The sequence below is a fragment of the Triticum aestivum genome, chromosome 1D (assembly GCF_018294505.1).
Source record: "Triticum aestivum cultivar Chinese Spring chromosome 1D, IWGSC CS RefSeq v2.1, whole genome shotgun sequence".
Taxonomy (NCBI): Eukaryota; Viridiplantae; Streptophyta; class Magnoliopsida; order Poales; family Poaceae; genus Triticum; species Triticum aestivum.
Window position 1 is genome coordinate 40806621 of NC_057796.1, and position 11902 is coordinate 40818522.

The following is an 11902-nucleotide window of genomic DNA, read 5'->3' on the forward strand; positions in this document are numbered from 1 at the left end:
AAGTGAGCTTTTAGATATTTACCAAGTCATGTCTACAGATTGAGCGATTGACTAAATTCTAGCAGATGAGGCCCAATAAGGGGCATCTCCAATGCTGAGTTCTTAACTAGGCGCTTATCATGGGGGAAGAAAAAATCCCACGAAGCTAGCGCTCTCTCCCCCAACGGCTGACAGTAACAGCGGGCGCTAACAACGGCTGGAACTATAGATTAGAAAGAAAGCCATGGTTCTCGTACGTGAAAAAAAGAGCAAGGGCTCGATGCCTTTCTTTGCATCGATGCCAGGCGTGACGCTGGGTCGACAGCATAACCGCCAATCTGCCAGGATTAAATTCCTAGCGCCTCCTTTTAGATTCTACTATTGGAGATGCCCTACTGTTTGAATAACAGAAATGCAAGCAGACTTGTAGGTCAGGCTGGGCCACTGAATACTAGGAATCTATGTAGTTTTTCTCACTTCACAACAACTGGAATTAGAAAAGTTCTTCATAGTGTAATAAACTGACCTGCTGAGCATAATTTATGTTTAACTGAGTTTTATGGTGCATCAGCTTCCTGCCAGAAAATCTATGGGAACAACTAGAACCATGCATTGCTGGCTCACATCATTTCTGCATTTGAAATAATATGGGAACATGTGACCACTTCAAACCTCTTTTTATTCAAAACTCTTTATTTGACCTGGCTAGGTAATTGTATTACTGCTTTTTTTTAGCATGATTGAGTTTCTTCAGTAGCAAGATATGCATTCTTTGTTGTTTATAAATGTTATGGGTAAATACGCTTTCAGCGCTCTTTAGATTCCTAACAAGAGAACTATTGCTTATCTAGGAGTGATGGTTTAATGTTAGAGATGCCCTAATGTTTGAATAACAGAAACGCAAGCAGACTTGTGGTAAGGCTGGGCCACTGAGTACTAGGAACTATTGCTCTGTAGGGAGGCAGATGTTCCAGTCAATGATGTGCATGCTTTCAGCATCGGGAAAACAACATTCAAATGTGGAATATGTTGGCTCCAGGTACGGGTTGGCCCTCACACGACATGCAAAACGACCAGATGGCCGGGCCTACAGATTCCGGAGCAGAAACATGATCATCTTTTTATTGTTCTAGCTGTGAACATTAGGGGAATCATGTGTGCTAGCAGTTGACATGAGTAATGTAATACTACAGGCAATATGTGCCTTTTAGGTTTAGGAGTAACACCCTGTTGAGTTTAGCACATCATAACTATAATTGTTGTTACATATATGTGCAATTTCCTGGCCAGCTTGCATTGTGTTTTGTCAATCTCAATGATTGTACTACTGTTGTTTGGTTTACTAGACAACAACATGCATGCTTTCTAAATGTGTTACTAGTCTCGTGGAATCTCCTTTGTTTCGCCATGTCTTATTCCTTATATTTGAGTTGAATAAAACCCTCACAGTTAGTTTTACTTGTAGGATTTTATTTGCTTCACTTAATATCTACTGTTGCCTGGTCTTGATGTTCATGGATGTATGTGGCAAAACGAGGAGGGATGTTTGTTCCACTATATATTTCCTAATTGTAATATTTGATGCATTTTGAGACTTAAATATTTAGTTGTAAGCACCCAGTCAGTCCACATGTAGGTTACCAGACTGTACGGTAGTCCATGCTGGTCTTTAGAAAAATTCATCATGCATGCTGGTTTGAGAAACAGAGAGCACATGCTTCTTTTGAGGGGCAAGATGCCAATGTTACAAGGGGGCATGTGTAAATAGTTGACTGAATTGATCCAGTCCATTCCCTATAGATCCAACGCCCCATGCAGTGCTGTAGCACCGTATCACTCGATGAATGGGAGCACAGGATATTTCCCCCTACTTAACACAGTGCGGTCGACATATATCGCCAGTTCTGCACACTGACTCGGAAGCCACAGTGCAGTTTGTTTATGCAACCCCGGCCTCTACTTTCCATGGTGCTCCCAACCAAGCCCAAGTGGTTCTCCTTGTCATCCGCTCTAGCGCGGTAGACAACCAATATATGGTTCCACTAACGCCTAATCTGTTCCTTCCTTTTGATTGCCTTGGGACATTACCAGCGCACTAGCACGCACTTGCGCTGTTGCGCATGCACGCTCAAAAGGCATGGAGACAAAATTAAGCGCCCGTTATACCATCCACCTCTCGATCGCTTTCCGTTATTCTAAGGAGAATTTTGGACGAGCCGATCAGGCCAATATCCAGGCCAGCTATCTATATAAACCATGTTATGTACTGCTCGAATGCTTCAGTCAGCGCTCGAGGGAACTGAGGACTAGAGTTAGAGGGAGCTGATCGAGAGGAAGAAGAGGAAAATGGGCTCCAGTAGAGTTGGTAGAGCTTCCCTTGTTCTTCTACTGCTCATCGTCGTTTCGGATTGCGCCGCAGGTTGGTTGTTTCCCCTCTTCCCACCCTTTTGATTTTGCTGTGCTAGAAAAAGTATTTTGTCTTCTGTTTGGAGCTAAACTTTTAAGGTGGATCTTTTGCTGTGGTCTTTTGTAGGAGGCAGGGGTCTGGCCGAAGAAAAGATTCAGAAGGTATGCCAATCTACTCGATTATCCATCCATTCAGGCCCTGCACAAGGGTAGACTTGTTTGAGAACTAAATGATCTGTTTGATAATATAAACTGAGTATGATTCGAGGTTCCATATTGAGAAGTTTAAATTCCTATATATTTGGAGCTATCTTTATCACAAAAAAAAATAAAGTCTTGTATTGTTCTCATCTCGCCAAATTCAGGAACATCACAACGCTGTGCACAAGGAGGGAACGACAGCTCCAGGCAGCCATCCAAGGAACCTCATGGTGAAGACAAACGACTACGGCCGCTATGACCCGACTCCAGCGTTCTCCAGGCCTCGCTTCAAGCCTATACCTCACTGATGGACATGACTGCTGCTCTGCTCCTGCACACAGTCATATATATGGTTAAACTAATTAACAACATATATACGTATATAACTAGATCAGAATTGATGAGTATAGTACTATGCTTGTTGTTTCTGCAAGGTATGCGAACCACTGGTTCGGGCACCGGTTTCCTAAGTTTGTAACTGATATAAGAGTAAGGATTGTACTGTATGCCGAATGTTATCTCTACTCCTAATGTCTGAGTTGGTTGAATAGTATTCACGGTTTATTTTCGTCTAACCTTCCCTCCCAATAAAAACTTTACATTTGCAAACTTTCCTAATCAGACACATCACAAACGGAAAGGTAATGATATCACGTTATAAGCAATAAACCTCATTTTCATGGAAATCAATTTAAAATCCTAACTTTTCAAACGCATCGATTCTTACCTTTCCTAATCTCTGCTCCTGATTAGGCAGTTGGTAGGTGAAATCGTCCCTTCGTACCCCCAAACTTCGATCGAACCCAGGCTCCCCCACGATTCCTCAAGATTCCGCATGCAAAAAAAAAAAAAAAATACAGGCAAGAAAAACCAGCGTGAGCGAGACCTACTAACCTCTGCCCCTCTCCCCTCCTCCCCAGCCGCGAAGTGAAGCCGGTCAGCCGCTGCCCATCGCATGCGCCTGGGTTCCCGATGGAGCCCACGGCCTCCACGTCGTCGGTGAATAGGTGAAGGGCGACCTCGGAGGCCCTGGAGCTGCGGCTGCGGCGGAGGACGCTCGAGACCGTGCTGGAGCAGTGTGGTGATCCGAACGACGATGAGGAGTGGGAGGTCGGGAATCCGGGCTAGGGACGCGACGGCTGGGCGGCGACATCAGCGACGGGGAGGGGTCGCCCTCGGCGCCGGAGACGGAGCCGTCCGACGGCGACAATGAGACAGACAGGTAGGAAGATCTCCCATCCTGTGCATCGCCTACCTTTTTTTTAGATATTTTTTTTACAACTGCCATCACGGAGACGCCGCCGCCGGCGAGGGGGAGGAGGGCGTCCGGATCCGCTCCCATCGCTGCTATCTGGGGCCGGAACGGGAGGAGCTGAGGTAGTGGTCTGGGTGACAACGAGGAAGGAGGGAATGGGTTATGCATCCAGCGATGGCGGGGCCGCCGATCCTCTCCATCATACTGCCGTCCGACGCGGGGCATCCTCAACATACAGTCCCACAGCATGCAGGTGTCGCATCTCACTCACTCCTCTATCCATCTGCCATGATCTTGCTTCGCTACTTGCATCCACGAGAAATTGGTGGCTATATTTTATTGCGTCGGGAGCAAGAATGCGTTTTACTCTCTTGCCAACGAATTATATGCGCCGGTGTATATTCTGCAGAGTTCCCTCTCTTCAGTAGAGAAGCTCAGACCAATTATTAGAATTTAAATTTCATGTCTACTCCAATAAACATCAAATTATTAGCTTTTATGTGTGCACACTGTATATTCTGTAGTCTGCACACATCTCAGAAACTTTCGGGTGCCTGTTTACTACTCCTTCCGTAAAGAAATATAAGAGCGTTTATCTAAAAGCTTCCTTCCATGTACTTTTGGCATAGCTTAGATTTTCGTTGTCACCTCTCATTGGGAATTAGGGGATGTCCTACAGGTCAAAGCATTTCTGTACTGATCCTAATTTGCTGTGTTTTGGAGCTTATGAATTTCCTAAAATTCGTTTACTTAAGAATCCAATCTTCCGGTGTTTACTGAATATAATGTGATGTCATTTGCATACTTTTGGTAGTTTCAGTAAGATTGATCACATAGATGGTTCTACATGGGTAGAGATATCCACTTAGTGCACATTGTGCTAATAGTTTTGTCTTATAGGACACTACCTATGGTAATTGTTTTGTCATATAGCACACTACCTATGCTTAAATAGTTTTGTAGACATTTGAAGCCTTGGCTGAAAATGTTCAAGCTACAAGGTGCATGATGAAGGATATGGAAGTTGTAGCAAAATTTTTTTCTGATGCTTCCAATTATTTAAGCTACTGTAGGAAAATCATTTGTTGGATTTTTGGATCAGCCAAAGCATCAATCCAGTGTGAGGTGTTTACCTAATGATGAATGTGTTGTTAGCTGAATCATTCAATGCTAATTTTATGCACTGATAAGTGAAAAATATCAGTCTTAGGCAAAGGCGAAGCCAGCATCATTACTATGCTGCCAGCATCATCAATTGGGTGCTGGTATTGCAGTTATATATATTACTATATATTTCCTCTACTATTTCATTGTATGATACCTTTAAATCTCTTGGATATCTGAAGGAACAAAAAAAATTAAAGCTGAATTCCTTATTTCCTGCAGTATTCTACTTTTCTAGAATCTGATGTGGGCACTACTTGCATAGGAAAATGCGACCTTTTCAATGTAGAATGGCTACCAAATCCTTCTGGCCCAGTCAAGCGGTTGTTTTATAAAGATAACAAGAACTCCATGAGAATGGTAGACCAGACACCAGGTATCTTCACTAGAAACCTAATGTGAAGTTAGATGAAGTTAGATTTCTAGCTGCTATGAGGAGCAAAGCATGGGATTAATCAGTAACTTCATTCTTTGTAGACAAGTTCAGTCATTGATTTGCATGTTGTCTAAGGCAAATAATACAGCATTACGTGACTCCTCCTTTTAATTCTCCTTTTGTCGTCATACTGAAGTGTTGTTGTTAACGCTCACTTTGAAGCACCATGTCTGTATTGCATTTACTTATTGTTTATGTTCAAATGCCCTCAAAATAGCATTAAGATATCCTTACAAAGGGTTCATGTGGTCCCCGTGATTATGCTTTTTGAGAATGGGTTGAGAGTAGGTCCTGTGCTTCAGATAACTGAATGTCCAGTAATATCATCAACCTTCAGCGAACAGCGATTCTAAACTACATCGCCTCAAACAGTCTAGGGTATATTGATGTGTCCTTTCTGTTAGGAATAAGCAACTTGTATTCCCATGAGGCCATAGGCCGATATATATACATGCACAGGTGTGGAACATATGCAGGAAACCCCTTATACAACGGGATAAATACAAAGGGGTACATGACTTATATTATAACTCTAACACCCCCCTCAAACTCATGGTGGATGAACAACACTGAGTTTGGAGAGATAAAAGCCATGTTGTGCTCTAGTCTAGGCCTTCGTCAGGAAATCTGCCAACTGTAACTCGGAAGGCACATACTGAAGAGCAATAACCTGATCCTGCACAGCAACGCGCACATAGAAAGCATCAACACCAATATGCTTGGTGAGCTCATGCTTCACAGGATCGCGCGCAATGCTAATAGCACCTGTACTGTCAGATAAGAGCATAGTCGGTGTAGTGACAGAAACACCAAAATCCTGAAGTAACCACCGTAACCAAGTCACCTCTGCCGTCAAAAGAGCCATGGCCCGCAACTCAGCCTCAGCACTCGAACGGGAAACTGCAATCTGTTTCTTCGTCTTCCAGGCAATGAGAGAACCACCAAGAAAAACACAGTAAGCAGAAAGTGAACGGCGATCAGAAGGATCACTAGCCCACGTAGCATCCGAATAGGCCTGAAGCTGTAAAGAACTGGAGCTAGGAAAGAATAGACGGTGAGAGATCGTGCCCCGAAGATATCGGAGAACACGAAGGAGATGACTATAGTGAACCGATGTGGGAGCAGAGACAAACTGACTCAGAATATGAACCGGATAAGAGATGTCCGGACGAGTGACAGCAAGATAGACAAGACTGCCAACGAGATGACGATAACGCGTCGGGTCAGGGAGAGGAACACCATCAGTAGCACAGAGGTGAACATTGAGCTCCATAGGAGTCTCAACAATGCGTTCGTCAGTAAGAGCAGCACGAGCAAGAAGATCCTGGATATACTTTTCCTGGGATATAAAAAAGCCATCAGAGGTAGAAGAGACTTCAATCCCAAGAAAGTAGCGAAGAGGTCCAAGATCAGACATAAGAAACTGCTCACTAAGACGGGCCTTTACAAAGGCAATATACTCGGGGTCATCCCCAGTGATGATCATGTCATCAACATAGAGAAGAAGAAGAGTCCGACCACGAGGAGAAAGGTGAATAAACAATGCTGGATCATGAGCACTTGCTGAAAAACCAGCAGTAGTGACCACAGAGGCAAAACGCTCAAACCAGGCGCGAGGGGCTTGCTTAAGGCCATAGAGAGAGCGACGAAGACGACATACCATGCCATCAGGAACATAATACCCAGGTGGTGGCTGCATGTACACCTCCTCACGCAGCTCACCATTAAGAAAGGCATTCTTAACATCAAGCTGAGATATAGACCAGTGGCGTACAGAGGCAACAACAAGAAGTGTACGAATAGTGGTCATATGGGCCACAGGAGCAAAAGTCTCGTCATAATCACGACCATGCTCCTGCTGAAAACCACGAGCCACAAGACGAGCTTTGTGACGCTCAAGAGAACCATCAGAGCGAGTCTTAACCTTGTAGACCCACTTACAAGTGATGGGACGGACTCCGGGAGGAAGAGAAACAAGATCCCAGGTACCAGTGCGTTCAAGAGCAGCAATCTCCTCTGCCATCGCAAACTGCCATTCAGGATGAACAACAGCCTGACGATAAGAAGTCGGTCAAGAACAGCAGCACCAGCAGTAGGAAATCCAAAGCGATCAACAGGCGGACGAGGACGAGAACGCAAGCCATAAGTAGGCTGAGTGGAAGAGGACGACTCATCCAATGAGGCATCCACAGGTCGTGAACGACGAGTGTAATGCTGAGGAAAAGATGGAACAATAGAAGGAGGAATCGCCAAGGTAGAATCGGGGGGTGACGACGAAGAAGTCACCGGAGATGAAGGTGTAGAATCCGGTGACATGCTAGGCGAGGAGATCGGAGAAGATGGTGGCTGCAAATCGACTAGAAGTGGAGAAGCAGAGGGAGTGGAACGAATAGGCACAGGCGCGACGGGGGTGATAGGTGAGTCAGGAAAAGTGAGAAAAGAGATATCCTCCACTGAAAAAATCGAGGAAGATGGGCATGGGTAGAAAGGATGAGACTCATCAAAAGTCACGTCGCGAGAGATACGCATCCGACGACCGATAGGATCCCAACAACGATAGCCCTCATGCTCATCACTATAGCCTAAGAAGACACACTCAACAGACTGAGCGGTCAGTTTGGTGCGTTCGTGAGGGGCAAGAAGAACATAGCAAACACAACCAAACAAGCGAAGTATCGAATAATCGGGAGAACGATCAAAAAGACGCTCAAAAGGAAGACCACCCTGCAAAGCAGCGGACGGCTGAAGGTTGATGAGATAGGCGGAAGTGGAGATAGCCTCGGCCCAAAAATGAGGCGGAAGAGAGGCGGCGATCATCATCGCACGAGCCGTCTCAAGAAGGTGACGATGCTTGCGCTCAGACACGCCATTCTGAGCATGAGCACCAGGACAAGAGAACTGGGCAAGAGTACCCTACTCAGCAAGGACCCCACGCAACATCTTGGAGATATACTCACCAGCAGAGTCAGCACGGAAAACACGAATAGGTGTAGAGAACTGAGTGTGAACCATGGCAGCAAAACGCTTATAGATAGATAACACCTCACTACGAGAAGACATAAAATATATCCAGGTGTATCGAGAGAAATCATCTATAAAAATAATATAGTAGCGATGACCGCCTTTCGAGGCAAAGGGAGCTGGACCCCAGACATCGGAGTGAACAAGGTCAAAAGGACGCTGATACATAGTGTCACTATGAGGATAAGGTAACTGGACCTGTTCACCAAGCCGACAACCCTGACAGTCTAAAGACACACCGCCGGAGACAGAGCCAAGAAGACCACGTCGAACTAAGGATGAGAGACGAGAGCCACACAAGTGACCAAGGCGATGATGCCACTGCTGAAAAGAGCTGGTAGACAAGGCAACAGAGGGGGAAAGACTGGCGGCGGTGGCAGCGGAGGGAAGGTGAAGCCAGTCAAGCTCCCAGAGACCCTGAGAGTCACGGTGTCGGGGGCCAGCACCAAGGAGAGCACCAGTGTGACGGTCCAGAACAGAACAAGAGTCAAAGTCTAGAATCACCCGACAACCGGAGTCAACAATCTGACCACCAGAAAGGAGCTGCATGGTAAGTCGAGGAACATGAGCAACATCAGGAACATGAAAAGATGAGGTGCTAAGAATGCCTCGACCATTAACCGGGAGGGAGGTACCATCAGCAGTAAGAACATGAATAGGAGAATCAAGAGCACGAATAGAAGACAAGGTGGATGAATCATGAGTCATAAGAAAAGATGCTCCAGTATCAAGAATCCATGGAGATGTACCTGACTGTTTTGAAGGTGGTCTCACAATACCAGAGGAGTCAGTAGCAGAACCAGCAGAACCCGTCGGTGAAGAACCAGAGCATGCAGCGAGCAAGCACCGAAGGCGCGTAATCTCCTGCTCAGTCAGGAGCTCAACGGAAGAGGTCGACGTAGATGCACCCGGCAATGAAGAGCCGGAGGCAGTCAGCAGACCACGAAGTCCCACAATCTCCTGCTCGGTGAAGTACATAGCTGAAGTAGACGACGCAGTAGCACTGGGAGAGAAGCGGCCACCAGGCCCACCACCACCATGTGCAGAGGCTGTAGGAGGAGTCACGGAAGAGCAACCACCAAGACCGTCTGGAGAGAACGGTGTAGAACGACCATCACCATCTGCGAAAATCGTCAGATGAGACGACTGCACAGATGGATGAGCACCAAGCACCGAGGAAAGGCACATGTGCGAGACAGGATCAGTGTAGGGTACACCAAAAACACCGTCAAAAATCACCGGAGACGCCATTTTTTGTTTTTAGAGTTCAGGAGGCTCGATCTGGCCTCGAGCGGAAGTTAGGGCGAGAAGCGAGCGGGCGGGAAGCTTCGATTCCGGGGCTTCGCGTCGAGCAGAGAGGAGGACCAGCAGCGGGATCGGACGTGGGGACCGCGGCGGAGAGGGAAGCAGCCGCGGCGCCACGAGAGAACGACCCGATGCCGATGGAGTGAAGGACGGCGTCCGGCGGCCGCGACAGCAGCCTGAGGAGTCGGCGATGTGAACTCCGGCAGGGCTTCCGAGATCCAATCGAGACGGCTTGATGCAGCGGCGGCGTGGGGATTCTTCGCCGGAGGAGCTCGCGACGGGCGTGGGAAGGCAGCAGGCGGGCAGCCGCGGCGCCGCACACCGGAGGCAGCCGGAAAGAAAATTCTATCGGGAGACGAGGACGAGTTGCAGCGTACGAGAAGACCTAAACCTAGGCTCTAATACCATGTTAGGAATAAGCAACTTGTATTCCCAGAGGCCATAGGCCGATATATATACATGTACAGGTGTGGAACATATGAAGGAAACCCCTTATACAACAGGATAAATACAAAGGGGTACATGACTTATATTATAACTCTAACACTTTCATGTGCTTTGTGAGCTGAATTTCCGTTGGTCTCGACCCAGCATGTATCTTCACTTTCAGTTGTCGAACTGTAGACTATGAAACTGAGAAAGATGTGAGGCTTTTGATAGGTCATGTGTTTTTACTAAAATGTTTGATTCTAAAAGAATGTCCAGCAATATACGGGTTGTTTGCTAGCTAAGGAATCATTTACAAGGTTTTGGAGAGGGGATTTAGTTTGTGCCTTGCTAGAGCTAGAGAAATAGATTAAGATTATTGGGAAGGCTCTTTGCAAGCATAAAGTGAATCTTTCGCAGTTTACTTCTTAATATTATTTGGCAAGTACAATGTTTTTATTTCTGAAAATTATATCCTCAAGGTAGATTATCTCCGATGAAAAATATATTATCTGTCAGCCATGGATTCAGATATGTTAATACGGGCAAAGGAAAGTCAAAATATTTCATCTCAGGGAAATATTATGAAATTAGTGAAGCTCTATAGTATTTACTGGACTGATCGTGACACTGCTCATATTGTTTGGTACTTTACTATCTTAAATACTTCTTTTAATCATGAGCTGAGCTGATGATAGGCTGCACGCACGCGCCCCGTCCTTCTCTTGTCCAATGTTCGACGGATGCACAACGTTTGTAGAGGAAACAAACATGAACGACCAGGTGAATTTCTTCTAACCTTTTTCTCCCCTTCTAATCACCCTCTCATTTCCTCTATTCTTCCTAGCCATCTCCTTTTCTATCGCCATATCGCTCTCTAAGCTCTATTCATCTTTTTTCTTCCTCTTCATCCAATTGTTTGGTTCAAACCATGCATGTCATAGAGCATCACTTCCAAACTATTAGACATGTGATGGACGAAAGAAGAGGGTTAATGGTTATCATTATCATTTTGCTTGACCCTATTTGCCATATTTCCCCTTAAAGGAACTATTCTGCCACATTAAAAGGCTAAAAATATTGCTTTCATAATGATATGCATGATGATATTGTACCCTATTTGCCATTAACCCCTCAAAGGAGCTATTCTGCCACATTAAAAAGCTACAAATATTGATTTCGTAAGGATATGAATGATGACATTGTACATTTACTATTTATATATACAACTGCCTGACTGGGAAAGGGATATTAATATGTCTAGACTATGATTAACCTGTTAATTATGTGTACTCTGCCGTCATAGAGATTTGTCTTCATGATTTTAGTGGCTGCAATATTGTTTCACGCCGCACAACTTATTATCACGTAATAAAATACACACTATATCTTAGTTTTGCAGGAATGGAAACCACTTCAAGCACATGAGGTGAGGTTTTGTATCTATTTTATAAGATTCTATATATTTTTCTTGCATTTTGTGTATATAATCTTCTATATCATTTCTTGAACTTACTAGTAGGTTTCCCAAGAAAATGTTTACACAGATGAAAATAAATTTAACTGTTTCAATAAGATAGCATGGTCCATGGGTTTTGGTGAAGCAGATATTTCTTTAATATCATTGCATTTAGTTTTGAATGGTATATGGCATTCAGTACTCCCTTTTATCCATGTCACCTCGTCTCAGTTGCACACAAATGTGTTGT

The 11902-nt window shown here is 45.1% G+C and overlaps 1 protein-coding gene across 1 annotated transcript; it reads left to right on the plus strand.

Annotated features, from left to right (window-relative positions):
• Window positions 1-2074: 2074 nt before the first annotated feature.
• On the plus strand, window positions 2075-3161 carry LOC123180154 (uncharacterized). The gene is made up of 3 exons (XM_044592127.1): window positions 2075-2398; window positions 2513-2547; window positions 2751-3161. The coding sequence occupies exons 1-3, from the start codon at window positions 2326-2328 to the stop codon at window positions 2892-2894; spliced, it is 252 nt and encodes an 83-aa protein (XP_044448062.1). The 5' UTR covers window positions 2075-2325; the 3' UTR covers window positions 2895-3161.
• Window positions 3162-11902: the final 8741 nt, after the last annotated feature.